General features: G+C 37.2%; 1 protein-coding gene across 1 annotated transcript in view; it reads right to left on the bottom strand.

Annotated features, from left to right (window-relative positions):
* ZPBP (zona pellucida binding protein) overlaps positions 1-20,640 on the bottom strand; it is a 99,012-nt gene extending 78,372 nt beyond the window's left edge. Inside the window, exons 1-4 of the mRNA XM_024115072.1 lie at positions 20,506-20,640; positions 16,991-17,071; positions 8,856-8,981; positions 1,065-1,214 (exon numbers count right to left, since the gene is read on the bottom strand). Of these exons, the coding sequence (XP_023970840.1) occupies positions 1,065-1,214; positions 8,856-8,981; positions 16,991-17,071; positions 20,506-20,632 (484 nt within the window). The 5' untranslated portion in view covers positions 20,633-20,640. The remainder of the gene's footprint in view (positions 1-1,064; positions 1,215-8,855; positions 8,982-16,990; positions 17,072-20,505) is intronic.
* Positions 20,641-21,947: the final 1,307 nt, after the last annotated feature.

Here is a 21,947-nt window from a genome sequence, read left to right as displayed (position 1 = left end):
TTTGCCTAACAAAGTTAATATAATTTCTCATGAAAATTATGCCTTTCTTTGGATATATGGAACACCGTTTTTTAGTGTATAAAAATGATCAGGAAACCATTAATAATTCTGCCATTTGTTCTGCATCCCAGCTGTGAAAACAATGCTGCATGAGCATCCTATTGCTTCCAATGGTATATTAACTTCTTAAGCCACAAACCTCGTGGCTTAAAATAACACAAATGTATTATCTCACAGTTGTGGAGATCAGACGTCCAAAGTGAGTCTTGCAAGGTTGGAATCAAGGTACATTCGCTCTGGAAGTGCCAGGCTCCGGAGACCTGACACCTCCTTGGCTTGTGGACCCTACCCCACCCTCTCCTTTCACTGCCACGTCTCCTTTTTCTGCCTTTGGCTGTCCTGCCTTCCTCTTTAAGGACCCCTGTGACTGCACTGGGCCCACGCTAGTAATTCAGGAGAGTCTCCCCTTCTCAAGATCTTAATTACACCTGCAAAACCTGCTACTGTAGGGTAACATATTCAGAAGCTCTGGAGGTGAGACATGGACAGCCTTGAAGACCCTGACTCTGTCTCCATGCGTGGGTCCCAGCAGTGAGATGGAACTTTCACTCAGGCTCTTCTCCTGGCCACTCCACGACCAACTCACCTCTCCAGTCTCAGACCTCAACAGATCAAGCTACTTTTGGAAAGGGGTTTTAATACAGTGGCAATTTATGCTCCTGTTCACGGGGATGGCAGTGCACCATCAAGAGGATACTCGGAATTTAAAAGCAGTACAGAGTACAATATCATGCTCATTCTCTGAAAACACGATTTCCATACCACCCTGTTTTTATGCACTGTCTTAAATTGATCTGTACTTGTCAACATTCCCCTGAAGAAAAAAGATCTTCCCTTACCACTAACCCCTTACAAAGCACTTCACAAAATATAGGCAGGCAGAAATTTTTCTTTAATTAAGAGAGACTAAACATAATAAAATCCCTTTAAAACAAACCTGTTAAAATATGTAAATATTTGAAAACATTAAGAAATGTTAAAATACAACCAAAATCCCTTCTTACCATATATAACATATTTCAGTTGGAGATTTTTAACGACTTCTTCCACAGTAGTTTTATACTCCAGAAAACACGTGTAAACCCCACTCATGCTCTCCTCGAAGTTCTGGAGTACAAGGCTTCCTGTGGAGGTCACTTGTGCGGTGCTGTTTTCTAACAGAGGAACAAGATACAGTGATCAGTAGCTTAAATTACATGAGACTGAGATAAAATAACGAAATATTTTCTTAACAGAGAAAAACCATCCAAATTTACCTACAGAATCATTGAAGGAGTCGGGGACATAGTCATTGTGTCTGGTGGTTCTTGACAGTGGGTGCCAGGATGAACTTCTTAGTGTCAGAATTTCACTAACCAGAGTTCATCAAGTGTGTGGCTGCCTAAGTGGTAAGAGACTAACAATCACACATACATGATGTGCTCCTGATCTGCCTGTCGCACTGAAATGGCACCATCAGTACTCATATACATATAATATGGTATATACTTATACATACTATCAAGTAATTATATTTGTATATATGCATATAAATACCTTACTGATGAGTTATGCTCTCATTAAGCATAAAAAATGTATATGAAAGGGATAAAACAGTGTGGCCAGAACGAAGGCTAACTCCATATAATCACAAACACCTAGGGATTTGTTGTCATTACACAAGGTACTTGGCAAAATTTGGATTACAACCGTGAGGGTTGCAGAAGAAAGAAAACAGGAGACTGGATCACTTGACACCCGAAGTCGCACAATCAGAACTGCAGTGCTGGGAGCCAGAACTTGGACATAAGGTCCCTTGTCACTTCAGCATCACTTAAGTACCACACTGGGAGAGAGCCAAGTTGTGTAATGGGAAAGAAGTCTGATTTAGAGGGTTAGGACTTGGCTTTGAGGTGTGCCTTTCTTTCTCATAAACTGTGTAACTGGGGATAATCACTTAATCTTTCTGAAGTCTAGCTCCTTCATTTGCACAACAAAGAATCATAATATATGATAATATATCTCATAGAATTGTTTTTGAATAATACAAGAAATGTTAAAGTACTTGAAAAAGCTATAAATCATTAAGCAATTAAAAATGGTTACTCTCAAAGTTCATAACCACGGGTTTGCATTAGAAAAAATTATTAGATATTAAAACTCATTCAATAATTTAATAAACTATTCATTAGAATTGAAAATATTATCTTAATAAATACTCATCTTTTTCTATTTTAAGAAAATAATTTATTGCCTATAACTGTCAAGTTGAAATTTATTTTGAAGAAATTTATTGTTTCAAAATAAGACAAAAGATGAATGTTCTTAGTGAAGAAATTTTCATTATTAATTTTTTCACTAACAATTTGTTGAGTTTCTAGCACATGCAAAGCCCCGTTTCAGATACTGAAGGAGAAATGAATAGATGGATATACCCACACTCAAGGGATTTACACAGAGCATTATGCCTTGAGAACTCCCATTTCTATATCCTGGATAAAGCTGAAAAATGTGATATAAATTTAGAATACAATTCTATTGTACTGCCTATTTCTTCATGAATATCTTTTGATGAAAGAGTACATATTTATCATAACATGTTGTCTCTTTTTTAGAACAGATTAAGAGGTTTTCAAGTGTTTGCTATACATATATTTCAGGAGGCACAGATACATCTTAGTAATATGATAAAAGGTGCCCACAAATTGTAAAGAAATTTTAGAATATCATGTCAGCAATGAAGCTATGTATTCCCTGGTAAAAATTTGAAATAAAATTTCCCAAACCAGAAGCATTAATAAGTGTATTAATATATATTTGAATGCCTACTACAATGTTAAATATTATGACAGCCAGAAAATCTAGTATCATAACAATTTGTAAGAAAACACTCTCTGGCTACCTTCTTATTTTAAAAAATTTAAAAGTAGCATACTTTGAAAAGATACCCAGATGATTTCATAGCCAAGAGAAGAACCCACTTAACAAATACCACTTAACAAACAGACTTTTACAAAACTAAGTTTAAATGGGAATTTCAGGATGCCAAGGCATATCACTATAAGATATCACTATAAAACTCATACAACAGCAGACAGTCAATAAATAATTAAACTGAAGTCAGGACTTCTTTCTCTAGAACTCAGCTTGATCATCTAAAAATTCAGAGTTGGATTAGATTTCTAGAAGCACATGCCTTAGAGCTCTAAAATTATATGGCAAAATTTAAGCACCATTTCATTACAACTTATTTTTAAAAACAGGTTTATACCTTTGGTTTCTGCTCAGATATGGAGAGTGACTATAAGAACAACAACATCATACAACAATAAGGAAAAAGAGAGACAAACTGTCAACCAACACATTTTCTTGAACCCATCAAACAAATGAGGCAGGTAGGGCAACCAGTAACCCTGAAAACCAGGAATGAACAGGGCCTGCAGGTAGAACCTAGACCTAAGCATTTGCTTCAATGGTCTAAGAACATCTGGCTAAAAGTTTTCAATAAATTGCTAAAAGCCAAGTGCTGTCCAGTGTGAGCATGTGAAGCCTCCGAGGACCACAGATGGGGGCAGGGGCAGTGCAGAGGCAGCTGCACCCTCTTACAGGCTTTACCTTCATGAAAACCTTTGGGTGTTCAAAGGAAGATCAGGGGAACCCTGAGCAAGATTCCCACAGGGTACTGGCTAGAGGAGGGGGCCGGCAGCCCTGCCAAAACTCCACCCTTGCCCATTTCCCCTACCTCCTGGTGAGGAGCAATGCTTTAACCTACAAGGGAGAAGAAACAAAAATGGTCACTTCCCTAGTGGTAACTGTGGAAACATGTTACCACTAGGGAAGGAAACAGGAAGAAAAAAAACTCATTCTTGAGGAAGTCAGCAAGAAGTACTAGGCCGACACTAAAGCTGGCAGACAGGCTGAAGCACTTCTAAAGGCCACACCCACAAGATCCAGTGACACCACACCTGCCAAAGACTAATGCTGAATCTGAACACTAGAGACTGCCCCTCTCTCCCAACTGCCCATCACTAATAAGAGTCCAGCAAAAATGCAGTGAAATCAAGCTAGGAGAGCTGCAAGAAAGATTCTCTCTAGAGAAAGCAAAAAAGGAGAAACCAAAGCCAAAGATGAGGCAATGGAGAAAAATAAGTTTTCAGTAACCACAGCAATAACCAATATCAAAGCCAGACAATTCCTGACTAGTTTAACACAAACTCCCAATATTAAAGGCTTAATATTTTAAAAAGTGTTCATCTTAAATATAAAAATAATTATCACAATATTTACTATCTTATTCAAGATGTTCTTAAAAAATTAAGAAGCATACAGAAGGGTAAGAAATGGCACATTTCCAAAATGCCAAGCAATGACACAGATGTCAGAAGTATCAGGCAGTTAGTTTAAAATAACTATGAATAATGTATTAAATAATTTAATGGAAAATGCAGAAAGCATGCAAGATCAGATAGGTGATTTCAGCAGAGTCTGAAACCATAAGAAATAATCAAATGGAAATGTTAGAACTAAAACCACACCAAAAAAACAAAAACTATAAAAAAAGAACACAGTAACACAGATGAAGTCTTCCTTCAATGAGCTCATAAAGAGGCTTGACACAGCTAAGAAAAGAATCAACGACTTGAAGACAGATCAAAAGAAATTCACCCAAAGAGAAAAAGCAACAACAATAACAAAAGCAAAACAACACCAAGAAGAATGAATCCAAGAGCTATGGAACAATTTCAAACAGTGTTACATAAGGGTGATAGAAATCTCAGAAGGAGCAGAGAGACAGGATGAAGCAGAAGAAATACTGGAAGATACAATGGCCAACAATTTTCAAAAATTAATGACAAACCAAAACTACAGATCCAATAAGCTTATAGAACACCAAGCAGAATAATACAAATAACCAAAAAAAAATGCATTTAGTATTCAAATCACTGAAAGTGAAAGGGAAAGAAAAAATCTTGAAATTAATCAGAAAAATATGGCACACTGCCTACAGGGGGATAAGGACTATTTTATAGCAGCCTTCTCAGAAGAAACTATGCAAGCAAAAAGAATACAGAATGCCACCTTTGGAATGCTGAAAGAAAAAAACTGCCAATCCAGAATTCTACAACCAGCAAAAGAAAAAGATAAGCAAACTTTACCCAAAGCAAACAGAAAGGAAATAATAAAGCCAGAAATCAATGAAACTGAAAACAGAAAAATACTAAAGAAAAATAACTCAAAAGCTGGTCCCTTGAAATGACTGATAAAATTGTTAACCCTGTAGCCAGAGAGACCAAAATGAAAGAGGAAAGACATCCAATCCAATACCAGGAGTGAACAAGAGCATATCATAGAGATCCTGGATATATCAAAAAGATAACAAGAAAATATCACAAACTATGCACATAAATTCGACAAGTTGAAAAAAATCTAAGTTGGACAAATTCCTTGAAAGACACAAACTACAAAAAGTCACAAAATGGTGAGAAGGGAAAATCCTAGTCCTACCTCATTTAGATTATTATCTGTGAACTCTGAAGCAGACTTCAAAGGCACCTGACTTCAGGAAAGTACCTTGTTCTCTCAATGCCTGTTTTCCACATATAAAAGGGAGAAGATGACTGTACTTACTGCAAAGAGCTGTTGTGAAACTTAAATGCTTAGTATATGTAAATTGCTTAGAACAGAATCTGCTACGTGATAAAAGTATACGTGTTGATTATTTTCATAAAATTCAAAATAAAAACACTAAAGTAAAAATATGCTTGCAAAATATATCCATACATGTATACCTATATTTATATATATTTAAATACGTGCATTTACTACGTGTATGAATACACACATACATAGATATATGTATGTATTTGTGCGTGTGTATTCATACACGTAGTAAATGCATAAAGAAAAGCTAAGGAATAATATTGTAAAAGTTCAGGATAATGTTTACCTAAGAGGGGTTGGGGACAGAAGAATGGGATTTTTCAACGTTAGAAGGTTCAACAGTCATGATAAGGTTCAAAGTCATGATAAGTCATGGCTTCTATAGCAAGCTCAAGAATGTCTGTTTTATTATGCTTCATAACTTACATATCTGTTATACAGATTTGTATTTATCAGATGCTTCATAATAAAAATATTAAGGTAGAGTAAGATATAATCTATGATGTCATTTTTTAAAAAACATAATAAGGATGCAGTTACAGGGTAAAGCTCAACATGTGTATGTGTGTGTGTGTGTGTGTGCACTTATCTAGGTTTGTGTGAACATTTAAAAAAGTGGGAAAGTCCACACACCAAAAAGAGCTAATTCATCAGAATGGTATTAGGGTTGAAGTAAGAGGTACAGGGCTTGCTGCAATAAATGGTTTACCTTTGTAAACCAAAAATATTGGAAGACAGACAGACAGAAGAGGGCGGCAGTGGGGGTGAGAGGAAGAGAGCCTAGCAAGTCTAAGACTTGGCCTCCACACTGTACAACCATCTAAACAACCTGGATGCTTCTCTCCAAAGGGAGGTGCAAGTACGTAACTACCTGTTTCTTTGGTTCACCTGTAGGGGAACCATCTTTGGAATATCCATAAAAAGATAACAAAAGTACAGTGTAGTTTAACCTAGAGTCCAAAAAGCTTCTCTGTTTTTCAAGCTTTAATAAAATTAGACATTTTCCACGTCCCTCTGCAATTACAGTGATAGTACTGAGCTTTAAAGCTGGCAGACAGTGAACTATGATGTGACACTGCACTGAAAACACAACTGTAATCATGATGTCCGAATACCAGGATTTTCTGAGAATAGTCTTTATAAATACAAAACCATTGCATCTATATGATTTTATCCTTACCTGGAAACAGTTACGTTTTTGAACATCTGTTTTCCATTATGAAAGTGAGTAATATAAAATGTCACTTCTAGTTAAAGGATTCAAAATTCACTTACATATTATACTTTGCAATACAAGCTGCAAGACCTGGCCTGGCATCTCAGAGAAGAGCACGTTTCACATCTCAATTTTCAAATCAAAGGAGTAACAAATTACAACACAACAAATCAATACTTAAATGCTTCTGTTTTTGAACTCACAGTTTTAATAACAAATGTAAAATATATTTAATATACATGCTTGCATTATATTACTTGCTATTAGAAAGCAATAAAAATAAAGATTGATTTTATTTTCAATATTGGATACCTTTACTCCTGGCCCCCTTCGCTGATTTATATTAACTGCCTAGCCTCTCAGGACCTCTGTCCCTGACCTCTGCTGACCCCCTCCTACACTCTAGTACTGCAGCCAGGCAGAGGTCACGCTGCTCTGTGTACCTCCTGCAAAGCTGGGCACAATGGCAGCCACCAGGTAGTCACTCACCTAGAGCCGAGTAATTCATTTTGGAGACATACCACCTAACCTAAAGAGTGAAGTAACTCTTTAAACCTTGAGCTATTTTAGAATCAACATAAATATTATAGCAATGTACAACTTAGATTGTTCAACTATATAAAACATGAATTAAAACATGTTAAAAAATAAATATTTCTTATGAATGTTTCTTGAGCAAGTCTTTGTATGAATATACTGCTTTCCTCCATCCAGGTCTACAAAATAAACCTGTAGGTTTTCATCCACAAGCACTATCTCAAAACACCAATAAGGGAAAAAAAGGAGAAGAAGGAAGGAAGGAAGGAACAGAGGGAAGAAGGGAGGAAGGGAGGGAGGGAAGGAAAAGAGAGAGAAAGAAAACAGGGTGAATAAAGCAATAAAGAAAAACTTCCACAGAAGGTATGCAAAAGGTACTTCCTTGAACAGATATTTAGGATGAAAATTCATTATCTGAATTTTCAGCAAGGCTGAAAACAAAAACAGCTAAGCTAATTGATATTTTTTAAACTACACTGCAAAAACAAATCAGCTTTTAGCAAATGAGATATCAGAATACAAGTAAGATGGGCATTTCAAAATAACAAAATAAGAAGTTGAATGGAGAAAATGTTGATCAAATCAATCATACCAATAGTAATCTCTATGTGGAAAAACGTACCTTCATGAGAATAAGACCTTGTTTTCTCAAAAATCTGAAAACTATAAGGCTACTATTCAGATGTATCTCAAGTCCATCCTCTCCTCTGGATGAGTACCGGAGTACTAAAATTCCTCTTTCGTAAGCACAGCATCAGTAACATATTATTACACAGCTACTGCCAAACCACACAGTATATTTAAAAGCTTTTTCATACTAAAATACTGAATGTTAAATTTAGTCAGTTTTTTCAAAATGGATATTAATATTTAGGTTAAATTCAAATATAATCCATACTGTCTGGTCAGGATTTTAATCAGAGTGGAATATAAGATAAAAAATATAAAATCGTAACTACTAATAAAGTCTCAAGTTGTCCCTAAGTGGGGCTGTATAAAACAAACAAAACCAGAGTTTTAAACCTAGAGCTCAAAGTGCTCATTTGTATTTTTAACAAAAGCCAGAATCATATTTGCTTCTTCATACATACTTTGCTAACAAAAGTCTAACTGAGGTAACCAAAATGATTTTATGAATTTTACAATAAAAAAGGAAAATTTTTTGAAATATGGATGCTTAGAGAATTCTCCAGTTTAATCATCCAGTGTGTCTCTATCTCAAATTAAGATCTGGAAAAAATGGTCATGCCATCTACATTGTTAGATTCTAACTCCAAAAAGAAATCACAAGAAAAAGAAGTGAGCTAATACATAAATGTATATGAGATACAAATATTATTTTTGTTCTGAGTACACTTCATACATATAATTTTTAATTATAACAACTGAAACAGAAGCCCACCTGAAATGATTTTTCCTTTCGGCCCATGCCACTGGAATGATGGGTCTATGAGTTCAGAATTTCGCAGTCGTTGGGTTACACATAACACATGTGGACTCTTTTGATGGAGCATAACATACACTTTCACTGAAAATAAATATTAAAATGTTCCAATAATATTTTATGTTCGTTCACGATCTATAATGGCTTACATTTTTGTAGTCTGGGTTACATGTTTTCACAAGTTTTCTTTGGATTATTACTATTGCTTGGTAAGAACTAAATTTAATTGCATTCCATATAACTAACTTTCAAAAACACACTTATTTTATTTGCATGTGCGAGTGTATCTTAATCTCAGCATTATGCATTGGTCTTTTTATTCAGAGTTCATATACCAACTTACTTTGTTGTCATAAAATTATTTTAATTACAAAGTATTAAGATAATTCTATATCTATACTTCATCTGTTTGGCAAAGAAACCAAACCTGAAAGAAACTGACAAGATAGATTTGTTTAGATTAGGGAACAATACATTACTCACAATGATGTAACACAGTGTATGAATTTTAAAATTGTAATGTGATTTAAAAATTGACAAATATGTGCTTTGATTGATTTTAATTATTAAGCATTTTTCCCACTTTGCTTTAAAATTTAGAGCACTGCTCATTAAACAAGCAAAAATAGTATTCTCTAGGAGATACAAAAGGAACACAGTAAAGATTCAATTGTTTCGCATTTACTCATAAGAAAGCTTTTAGAAAAGCTTCTAGAAACTCCTCAGGAATCCCATGGCAACACTTCACTAATCAACCATATACTAAGACTTTTGTGTTCCAGTAAAATAAAAATTGTTTCTATGAGAATCAAAATTCTCCTTAACTTTAAAGAAACTGTCTCTAAACTTTAACCATACAACATCATGTTTATTGAATGTAGCTTTTAGATAGCTACCCTTACTTAGGTTAAGAAAGTTCCCCTCAATTCTTGGTAATTTGTTTTCCTGGGACACTTGCACCTATATTCATAAATGTAACTGTATATAATTTTCTTACATTATCCTTTGCCTTTTTCCAATTTCAGTACAAATTTGTTATTTAGTGTTTAGCACTATTAAGTTAGGCATCTAAGATTATAATAGCCACAGAAAATGAATTAGGCAGATTTCCTTCTAGAAATTTTCTCTGAAAGAATATGTAAAGTGTTTTTGTCCTTGGAAACTATATAGCCTGGTATTTATTTTTTGGCAAGGGAGGAAGAAGCAAAACAAATTTCTGATTAACAATCTGGAGAATTTAATTATTAGTTTACTAAGTAATAATCAAGTCTGTTTTAGAAACTTATATTTTAGTAGAGTTATTCACTGTAAGTTTATTATATAAAATCATTCAGAATACTAAGTTCTGATTTTTAAATCTCACCATATCTTAATTTATTCATAATATTTTTGTACTTTCATTATTCTCTTGTGAAACAATTACCAAAACTCTGTCTACTAATTGCTCCAAAGACAGCTTGTGGTTCCATTCAATCTATTATTCTTCTCTGGTCTCTTTCATTAATTTCTCCTCATTTTATATCCTACTCACCTCAGTTTAAATGTTTCTTCTTTTTTCTACTTTTAATAAACGCTTATTGTATTAACATGTCATTCCTCAGCACGACTTACTGGCCCTTTTGTAAAGACACCAGTCATATTGGATTTGGGTCTACCCTAATGACCTCATTTTAACTTGATTACTTCTATAAAGATGCTGTCTCCAAATAAGTTCACTTTCTGGGGAACTGAGGATTAGGACTCAAACATATGATTTTAGGGAGAAGGATGATTCAGTCCATCACACTGAGATTCAGTTGTTTTTCTTAACTGAAATGTTAATTCATTTTAAGGATAAATTTAAGTACATCCAATAAAAAGAAAAGTTAGTTATATATGACTGTTTTATAATTTAGGTTTGAAAGCTGTAGTTCTAAAACAAAAGCTGTGATAAAAGTTGTGGTATCAGTGAAAATGGCAGAGTAAAGAACTCCAAAAATCATCCCCTTCATCAAGGTAATAAGAAAATGGCACATATTGTTAGAATCAACATTTTCAGAACTCTGGAAATTAATCAAAGACTTACAGCACCCAGGGAAAATGTACTCAGGAAAAACAACTGAATCTCGGTGTCATGGCCTGAATTATGCTTCTCCCTAAAGTCATATGTTTAAGTCCTAATTCCCAGTTCCCCAGAAAGTGAACTTATTTGGAGATAGAGTTTTTATAGAAGTAACCAAGTTAAAATGAGGTCATCAGGGTAGGCCCAAATCCAGTATGACTGGTGTCTTTATAAACAGGGGAAATTTGGACACACAGACAAACACAGAGGAAAACAATGTGAAGAGATATAGGGAGAAGATGGCCGTCTCCAAGCCAAGGAAGGAGAACTGGAACAGGTCCTTGCTCTGCTGCCCTTAGAAGGACCCACCCAAGCCTCCATGATTGGACTTCTGTCCTCCAAAACTGTGAGACAACACATTTCTGTTGTTTAACCTGCCAGGTCTGTGGTAATTTTTTATGGTAGCCCTAGCAAATACACCTGGTAAAAACAGTGAGCTTGTAGCACTTTAAGTTGCTGTATTCCCATTAGAACCAGCAGCCTGGTAGCCACTAGAGGGGCAGATGGGGTTAGATGGACTTCAGTGCCTCCTTCCCAGGGAATTGTCATTATTTCACCATTCTGGCAGTGTCCTGGAAGACACTATGCACAAAGCTATCTTTACATGACCTAACTTGGAGCACATCCACTGTAAAAAGCCTTTTCCCCAAGAGTCTTTGTCAAAAACAACTAGAGCTTGCCACTTAACTTTGTAAATGCCTGAAGCAGTGGGAGTAAACATCAGCTTAACCAAAAGCTTAAGAGGAAAAGCTGGGTAATGACATGTCAGTGGGAGCTTTGAAAATTTCTGACACGTTCCTAGGAAGATAGAAGGGCATGTGCATGCACAAAGTAGGCCACGTGGCCAAGACTGGGCATGCTCGGTAAAGAATGAGAGGCCTTAAAGTTCTCACCTCTGGCTGAAATTGAGCCTCTGTACAGCAGAAAGTGAAGGATATGGTGGAGCTGTCAACTGCCTGGCTAAATGTTTAAAGTAAGCCATGACAAGCTCACAAGGATTCTCAGAAAATATTAGGAGACTAACTGGTTCCGGTGTTTAATGAAATCTCTGTTGAACAATTAGCCTAACTAAGCTAACTAAGCAAAGACTTCAGTGGCCACACATGACAAAGAATACAGCATTTAAAGAGAATTAGTTCAGAAAAGTAAAATGCTAAACAAATGCTATAGGAATACCTCATTTTAACTGTACTTCATTTTACTGTACCTCACAGATTTTGCATTTTTTACCATCAATGGTTTATAGCAATACTGAGTTTCAGATGATGGTTAGCATTTTTTAGCAATAAAGTATTTTTTAATTAAGGTACATACATTGGTTTTTAACCAAATGTTATTGCACACTTAATAGACTGCAGTACAATGTAAACATAACTTTTATAGGCACTGGGAAACCAAAAAAATGCATGTGCCTTACTTTATTGTGATACTCGCTTTATTGTAGTGGCCTGTAACTGAACCTGCAATATCTCTGAGTATGCCTGTACAACAAAAAGCAACTACATAAATACCTAGAAAGGGGGAAGAATCTGATTTCCAGAGTACTATATAATATTCCCTAGAAAGTCCAGTTTTCAACCAAAAATATGAGTCATGCAAAAAACCAAGAAAGTATAGTCATAGGCAGCAAAAAAAGCAACCAATAGAAATTGTCCCTGAGGGAAGCCAAATTTTGGAGTTACTGGACAAAGGCTTTAAATCAGTTATTTTAAATATCATCAAAGAACATCATGCCTAAAGTACTAAAAAAGTATGAAAATGATGTCTCTCCAAATAGAAACTATCAATAAAGGGATAGAAAGTATTTAAAAAGATCCAAAGAGAAATTCCGGATTAAAAAGTACAATAACAAATGAAAATTCACAGTAAAGAATCAATAACAAATCTCAACAGACAGAAGAAAGAATCAGCAAACTTTATGTTACATCAATGTGGGATTTATCCAATCTGAGAAAAAGAAAAATAGAAAGATAAGTGAAGATAAATCAACAGTACTCAGAGAACTTTGGAAAACCATCAGGCATGCCAGTATATGCATAAAAGTCCCATGGAAAAGTGGAGAGAAAGAGCCAGAAAGAATATTTGAAGAAATAATAGCAAAAACTTCCCAAAATTGATGAAAAACATGAATCCACACATCAGACAAGCCCAATGAACTCAAACTAGGAAACAGTCAAAGAGATCCACACCTTAGGCACATCATAATCAACTGTGAAAACCCAGAAACAAAGAATCTTGAAAGCAGCAAGACAGAAGCAACTCATTACCTAATATGGTCCTCAATAAAATTAGCTTACTTCTCATCAGAAACCATAATGAAATAGAAAGTTTGAATAGACCTAAAACAAGTAAAGTGATTGAATAATAAAAAAAACTTCCAGGCTTCCCTGGTGGTGCAGTGGTTGAGAGTCCGCCTGCCGATGCAGGGGACATGGGTTCGTGCTCCGGTCCGGGAAGATCCCACATGCCGCGGAGTGGCTAGGCCCGTGAGCCATGGCCGCTGAGCCTGCACGTCCGGAGCCTGTGCTCCGCAATGGGAGAGGCCACAACAGTGAGAGGCCCGCATACCGCAAAAAACAAAAAAAACAAAAAAAACAAAAAAAACTTCCCACAAGGAAAAGCCCAGCACCAGTTGAATTCACTTGTGAACACTACAAAACAAGTAGAATTAACAATACCTCACAAACTTCCAAAAAAATAGAAGAGGAGAGAACACACTCCCACTCATTTTATGAAGCCACTATTGCCGTAAAACCAAAATCAGACAAAGACAACACGAGAAATCTACAGACCACTTTTCCTTATGAATATGTACATGATAATCTTCAAAATACTAGCAACCAAATCCAGCAACATGAAGAAGGATTATACATCATAATCAACTCAGATTCATTGCAGAAATGCAAGGCTAGTTCAAAATACAAAAATCAATCATTGTAATACCTTATCATATCAATAGAAAAATGGACAAAAACCACTGATCCTCTCAATATACGCAGAAAAATCATTTGACAAAATCCAATACCCTTTCACAATAAAAGCACTCAACAAACTAGGAACAGAAGGAACTCTCTTAATCTGATAAAGGGCATCTACAAAAATTCACAGCTAACATAATACTTAATGGCGAAAACTGAAATCTTTCCCAGGGCCCCAAGGTCAGGAACAAAACAAAGATATCTGTTAACATCAATATTGAACTGGCGGTTTTACCTGGAGTAACTAGCAAGGAAAAATAGGCAGATTGTAAAAGAAGAAATAAAACTACCTCCATTTGCAGATGACATGATATTATATACAGGAAATTTTAAGGACTAACTCCCCCTCCCCCCCATTTAAAAAATTAGAGCTATAAATGATTCGGCAAGAAGACAGAATACAATATCCATTTGCAAATCTCAATTGTATTTCTGTACAATAGCAATGAGCAATCCAAACACTAAATTGATAAAAACATTCTATTTACAGTAGCATCAAAAAGAATAAAATATTTAGGGATACATTTAACAAAAGTAGTACAAGAAGACTCATACACTGAAAACTGTAAAACATCATTGAAGGAAAATAAAGAACACCTAAATAAACGAAAAGACACTCCATGTTTATGAATTGGAAGACTGTAGAGCATGAAGGTGGTAATACTCCCAAAATTGATCAACAGATTCAATGCAATCCCTATAAAAATCCCAATGAGCTTTTATTCCAAAAATTGCCAAAGCTGATTCTAGAATAACACGAAATTTCAAAGGACCCAGAATAGCCAAAACAATCTTGAAAAAGAGCAAATTTGAAGTACTCACACTTGATAGTTTCAAAACTTATTATAAAGCAACAGCAATCAAGACAGTGTGGTACTAGTGTAAGGAAAGACATATATATCAAAGGAATAGAATTTGGAGTCCATAAAAAAAACTCATACATCTATGGCAAACTGCTGTTCAACAAGAGCACCAAGACATTCGCTAGAGAAGGAAAAGTTTCTTAAACAAATGATGCTGGAACAAGTGGATATCCACATGCAAAAGAATGAATTTTGATCCCTACTGCATACAATATGCAAAAATTAATTCAAAATGGATCAAAGATCTAAATAAAAGCACTAAAACTATGAAATTCTTTTAAGAAAACGTAGGAGTAGCACTTTGTGGCTGCTGATTAAGCAATCACTTCTGATACATGACTCCTAAAGGACCAGTACAAAAGAAAAAATAGAAATCAGACTTTATCAAAGTTTAAAATGTGTGCTTTAAAGAACACTATCAAGAGATGAAAACACAATCCATAGAATAGAAGAAAATATTTGCAAATCCAACATCTGATAAGGGTCTAGTATCCAGAACATATTAAAAAAAAAAAAACTCTTCCATCTCAGTAATATAAAAGACAGCCAAATTAAAAATTGGGTAAAGGATTTGAACAGGCATTTCTGTAAAGAAGACATCCAAATGGTCAATAAACACATGAAAAGAGGTTCCACATCACTAGTCATTAGGGAAATGCAAATAAAAAGCACAATGAGAATCCACTTCACATACACTAGGATGGCTAAAATTTTAAAAGATGGACAATAATAAATGTTAATATGGATGTTGGGAAATTTGAATACTCATAAATTTCTGGTGTCAATTGTTCAGGTTCCTTGAAAAATTGTTTGGCAGTTCCTCAAAATGTTAAACGTAGAGTTACCATATATCCCAGCAATTTTACTCCTAGGTATACTGAAAACACATGTTCACACAGAAACTTGTCCAGAAATGTTCATAACAGCACTGTTCAAAATAGCTGAAAAGTAGAAACTTCCTGAATATCCATCAATTGATGGATACACAATTGTAATATATCCATTCAATGGAATATTATTCAGCCATAAAAATAAATGATACATTCTGTAACATAAATGAACCTTGAAAACATCATACAAAGTGAAAGAAGCCACACACAAAACACCACATAGTGTATGATTCCACTTATATGAAATGTCCAGAATGGACAAATTCATGGAGACAGAAAGTAGATTACTGGTTTCCAGGGGCTGGAGTATGACTGCTTAATGGGTACAGTGTTTCTTTTTAGAGTGATGAAAATGTTATGGAATTACATAGTGCTGATGGTTTCAGAACCTGGTCAATATACTAAAAACTACTCGATTGTATACTTTACAGGAGGAATTTTAAAGCATGTGAATTTACCTCAAAAATATATATACACAAAAAAAGTTGTAGATGCTATGCCTCATGTTACTACTGCAAAATCTTATTAACCCAAAATCTTTATGATATACAAATCCCATTTTTAAAAAGTTTTAGCATAAGAACTGCATATGGGGACTTCCCTGGTGGCGTAGTGGGTGGGAGTCTGCCTGCCAATGCAGGGGACACGGGTTCAATCCCTGGTCCAGGAAGATCCCACATGCCGCGGAGCAACTAAGCCTGTGCGCCACAACTACTGAGCCTCCGCTCTAGAGCCCGCAAGCCACAACTACTGAGCCCGCATGCCACAACTACTGAAGCCAGTGAGCCTAGAGCCCATGCTCCACAAGGGAAGCCACCACAATGAGAAGCCCATGCACCACAACAAAGAGTAGCCCCTTCTCGCCCCAACTAGAGAAAGCCCACGTGCAGCAACGAAGACCCAATGAAGCCAAAAATTAATTAATTAATTAATGTTTTTAAAAAGTGTTTTTAAAAAAAGAACTGCATACATTTAATATTATGTTTAATTATTATACAATAACAAGCAAAAACACTGTAGACAACTTTAATTAGATAGCTTTTAGAAATAATTATTTTTTGCATACTTAAGAAGTTACAGCAAATAGAATTAAACTATATGAATCTAACTCTGTGGAAACAACTTTAATCCATTTCCATAGAGGAAAAGGGCCATAGGAAACTAGGATAACTGGGAAACACTAGCCTTTTGCAAAAGATTGATACAATTTAAACAAATGCCAATTACTTTCTTACAATACTGAAAATCTATTTATTAATACCTGGAAAATTTGGTGATCCCACTATTTTCATTGACTCTTGGGTCAAGTGAATACCTCTGGGTAATTGAGCCAAATATCCAACTATCAAAAACAAAAAGAACAGAATTAATCAACAATCTGGCTCATTACAAATTTCAAGACATTCGAATAGGATAGTATCGCAGTATATTTGATGTTTGTTGAAGGGGAGCCATAAATCAATATCCTCTGATATCTGGTATCTCTGTTCCAGCTCTACTCCCTTCATACACGCCAATGAAATTAACATACCCACCGCTTTCCCTACTATGTCTCACCTTCAGTTTTTTCTACATCCACTTAGAATACTCTCAATAAGTCCAAATCCCCACCCTTCAGGATCCAAATCACAAGTCCCTCCTCCCTCAAACCTTCTGTTTGTCCTCATTTCTTACCTCTTTAGTACATCATCAGCAACACTCACTCTACGTTGTATTACAGTTCTTCATGCACAGACATAATTTTCTTTATTTGACTATAAGCTCAGTAGTAGGATCAGTGTTTATGTCAACTTACCGAGAATCAATATCTTTTGACTGCCTTCATCCAATTCCCCTCAATCCCGCCTCTGGTAACCACAAATCTGATCTCTTTTTCCATGAGTTTGTTTTTGAAATATAATTGTCCCACAACACTTTGTTAGTTCCTGTTATACAACATAGTGCTTTGATGTTTCTATACATTTCGAAATGATCACCACGGTTAGTCTAGTTATGATAAGTCATCATACAAAGACATTACATTGCTATTGACCATATTCCCCACACTGTACATTTCATACTTGTGACTCATTTATTTTGCAACTGGAAATTTGTACCGCTTAATCTCCCTCACCTACTTCTTCCCTCCCCTTTGGCAAACACCCGCTTGTCCTCTATCTATAACTCTGTTTATGTTTTGATATGTTTGTTCATTTGTTTTTTTAGATTCCACATATAAGTGAAATCATGCGGCATTTGTCCTTCTCTTATTTCACTTAGCATAATACCCTCTAGGTCCATCCATGTTGTCACAAATGGCAAGATTTCATTATTTTTTTATGGCTGAGTAAGAGTCCACTGTATGTACCTATTATCTTCGTTATCCATTCATTTATTGATGGGCACTTAGGTTGCTCCCATATCTTGGCTACAGTAAATAATGCTACAATGAACACAGGGGTGTATATATCTTTTCTAATTAGTGTTTTTGTCTTCTTCAGATAAATCCTAGGAGTGATATTGTTGGATCATATGGTAACTCTATTTTTAACTTTTTGAGGACCCTCCATACTGTTCTCCATGGTGGCTGCATCAATTTACTTTCCCACCAACAGTGCAGGAGGGTTCCCTTTTCTCCACAGCCTCTCCAGCACTTGCTATTTGTTGCCTTTTTGATAATAGCTATTCTAACAGGTGTGAGAATGGTATCTCATTGTGGTTCAGACTTGCATTTCCCTGATGATTAGTGATGTTGAGCATCTTTTTCACGTGCCTATTGACCATCTGTATGTCTTCCCTTGGAAAAAGGTCTATTCAGATCCTCTGCCCATTTTTTAACTAGACTGTTGTTTTTTGATGTTGAGCTGTATATGAGTTGCTTGCATACTTTGGATATTAACCCTTATAGGATATATTCTTTGCAAATATCTTCTCCCATTCAGTAGGTAGCAGTCAAAACGTACAAATTTCTAGTTATAAGATAAGTACATACTTGGCATGTAATAAACCATATAATATAAATTATTATGATAAACATATGATTAATATAATTAACACTGCTGTATGTTACATATGAACTGTTAAGAATTAATCCTAAGGGTTCTCAACACAGGAAAAAAAATTTTTTTTCTATTTCTTTAATTTTGTACCCATATAAGATGATGGACATTCCCTCAACTTACTGTGATAATCACTTCATGATGTATGTAAGTCAAATCCTTATGTTGTACACCTTAAAATTATACAGTGCTGTATGTCACTTACACTTCAATAAAACTGGAAGAAAAAAGTATGTTCCTTAAACCTGGAGGACACAGGGATGGGAAGCAGAAGAGGAAGTTAGGGCCAGACTGGGAAGGTCTCTGTAAGCCATGCTTTGACTCTGCAAAAACCAGCAAGCAAATAAAAGATTTAATCAAGAAAAAAACAATCCGTCAAGCACTATACCTTGCCCATAGCAAATATTAAATAATAACTGTTAAATATGATATATTCTGATGTTGTTCAGTCCTCGTCGAACAAGTAAATGTTGATGGACACAGGAGTGTGCACAAGTGGTAGGAGCAGCAACTTAATGCAATAAAGCTTAGACCCAAATCCTCTTGGTTGTTAACAGAGAGGAGGTACAGAACAAAGCAGAGTATGGTATTCAAAGTCAGATGACCTGGATTTAAATCCCAACTTCCACCAACTAGTCTCAGGAAAGTCACTTAAAACTCCAGGAGCTTCAGTTTTCTCATCCACAAAATGAGACTAAATTCCAGATTTAGAGTTTTTGTAGGAACTGAATGGACTATTGTATAAACTATAAAACGCTACATTAATGTTGCTTCACTATTCATACCTTACATATTAAGATACTGCGTTCTTAGTCTACTTCTTATATCCTCAGGCCGGATCTTGTTCTTGGATCAAAAGACAACACACACACACACACACACACACAGAGTCGTACCTAGCATAAGATCATGGGCCGTGGTCAAGAAGCACCCTTCTCCTACGGGGTAATTAACGGCTATTGGCTAGTGTCTACTTAAACTAGAATGACCTTTGGACTTTGGCATATTTTGTAATGTCTCTTCACTCCTTTTCTTTCCATTCGCCTCCTGTCTCCTGTCTACTTCCGCTGCCCTTCCTCATTTATATTCTTGGAGGGCTTCTTTTTTCATTGCCCCTTTTCTGCACAAATTGTATTTGAAACAAACCTCTTTTGTGCTTTCTATGATTCAATTCTGGGAGATACTTTATTTCTAAAAAGTCTAAAACTTGAACGCAAAATAACGCAGCCAAAACCGTTCTAGTAAAATGACGACCGTTTAATTAAGCACTCCCTTCGGCATCTTAACTCTATTTTGAAAACACGAGAAAGTATTTCGGATCTCTGAACCAAAAGGAGGAAACAAACGGCGGCAGCAGAATATCAAAACTTTAAGTTCCCAGTCTTTCCTGTACTTTATCGCTAAAACCAATAGATGGAGCTCCAGGACCACGGGAAATGAGAAAGCGGCGGGATGTCTACTCATTTCGAAATACACTGAAATCCTGAGCCCCGTACGTCGTGGAAAGCTGGCAAAGGACCCGGGGGCTGATAAGGGACTTGTTAGCAGCCAATTTAATCTCAAGCCTTGAGCTGTGGGTGTTTGAATGACCTCGCCAGTCTATACGACATCAATGTACCCAGCCCTCCTATTAAATTCAACAGCGGGACCAGTGATACAGGCTTTCCCGTCAGCGGACGCACGTGACACACAAAAACCTCCGGGAGCCGCGGTCCGGAGCCGCCCTCCGCCGCCTCACCTGACGGGGGTGCCCGCAGCACCAGCGCGGAGAACACCAGGACCACCGCGGCCCGGGAGAGCGGGGAGCCCGCGGCTCGGGACCGCCGCCAGCCCCGCCGCGCCCGGCCGGGGGCCGAGGCCTCCATCCACTCGCAGCCGCCGCAGCCTCCCGCCGACACTCAGCGCAGAAGGTCGTTAGGCAGCTCGCGCCCACCCGCCCGCCAGCGGACCGGAAGGAGGGCCGGAAAAAGGACCACCACTTCCGGCAGGGCGGGGGCGGGGCTGGACGGTCGTGGAGGCCGGGGTGGGGGTGGGGCGCGAAGTCGCCCACCTTCAGGACCCCGCCGTCGCTCAGGCAACCCGGAAAGCATAGGCGACCTGTGGAAAGTTGTGGAGCCGCAGAAGAGTCGCGGGCCGAGGGACGGGCTAGCCGAGTCTGAGCGTTGAGGCCGAATCTGGACTACAGGGCGAGGGTCACGGGAGTGAGGGCTGGTCCAGCCCGAGAGGGCTGCTTGCCTCTCCCGACGTTGGCTGCTGACTACCTACGGATTTATGGGAAGCAACTGGGCGATGGATGCAAGGCCCAGCCACCGGGAATGGAAGTGGGCCCTGAGCCCCAAGAAGAGACTGGGCGGGAAGAACGAGGCAAAAGCCTTAGATGGAATGGACCGCATGCAGAGCTCAGCCCGAAAGATGGTCTTTTATCACCTGAGTTCAGGAAGATGCATAAAACCATCCGTCCGCCTACGTGGGCGTTTATAGCCAGAATGTGTTAGAATCCTCTGCGTTTCTGCGGCGGGAAGGATTCACTTCACGTGAAGGGAGCTACGATACAAGTAAATCTTACCCAGTTGGTACAAGTACGTAGGAGAATGAAGTTTAAGCAACAGAAGACACAATGCCCACTAACCCTGTGTAATCAGAAGAAATGAGTGGTCCAGGGTGGTCTGAAAGCCATCGCTGGGTGTCCTTCACTCCAGAGGAGGGTTTTCGAACTGACAGCCTGAGCACCCACCCGAGTCCACCTCCCTGCTTGTTCGGTGGCGTATCTCGAACATCAATGCCTTCAGATGTATCTTGTTTGTGCCACAGAGAGCATCGCCCCTTGCTGTCTTTCATCTGGCCTGCTTTACCAACTATGTCTTCACAGCTAGAATCATGTCTGTTTTTCCACCATGTTAACCTCAACTCCTGGGATAGTTCCTGGCATAAAGTAAGCATTCAAATAACCATAAATTTTTTTTAAACGTCTTTATTGGAGTATAACTGTTTTACAATAGTGTGTTAGTTTCTCCTTTACAACAAAGTGAATCAGTTATACATATACATATGTTCCCATATCTCTTCCCTCTTGCGTCACCCTCCCTCCCACCCTCCCTATCCCACCCCTCTCATGGCCACAAAGCACAGAGGTGATCTCCCTGTATTTGCTAGTATTTTGTTGAGAATTTTTGCATCTAT

This window comes from Physeter macrocephalus, chromosome 5, assembly GCF_002837175.3.
Source record: "Physeter macrocephalus isolate SW-GA chromosome 5, ASM283717v5, whole genome shotgun sequence".
NCBI lineage: Eukaryota > Metazoa > Chordata > Mammalia > Artiodactyla > Physeteridae > Physeter > Physeter macrocephalus.
Note: the sequence above shows the minus strand (reverse complement) of the source record. Positions and strands in the feature narration are given on the sequence as shown.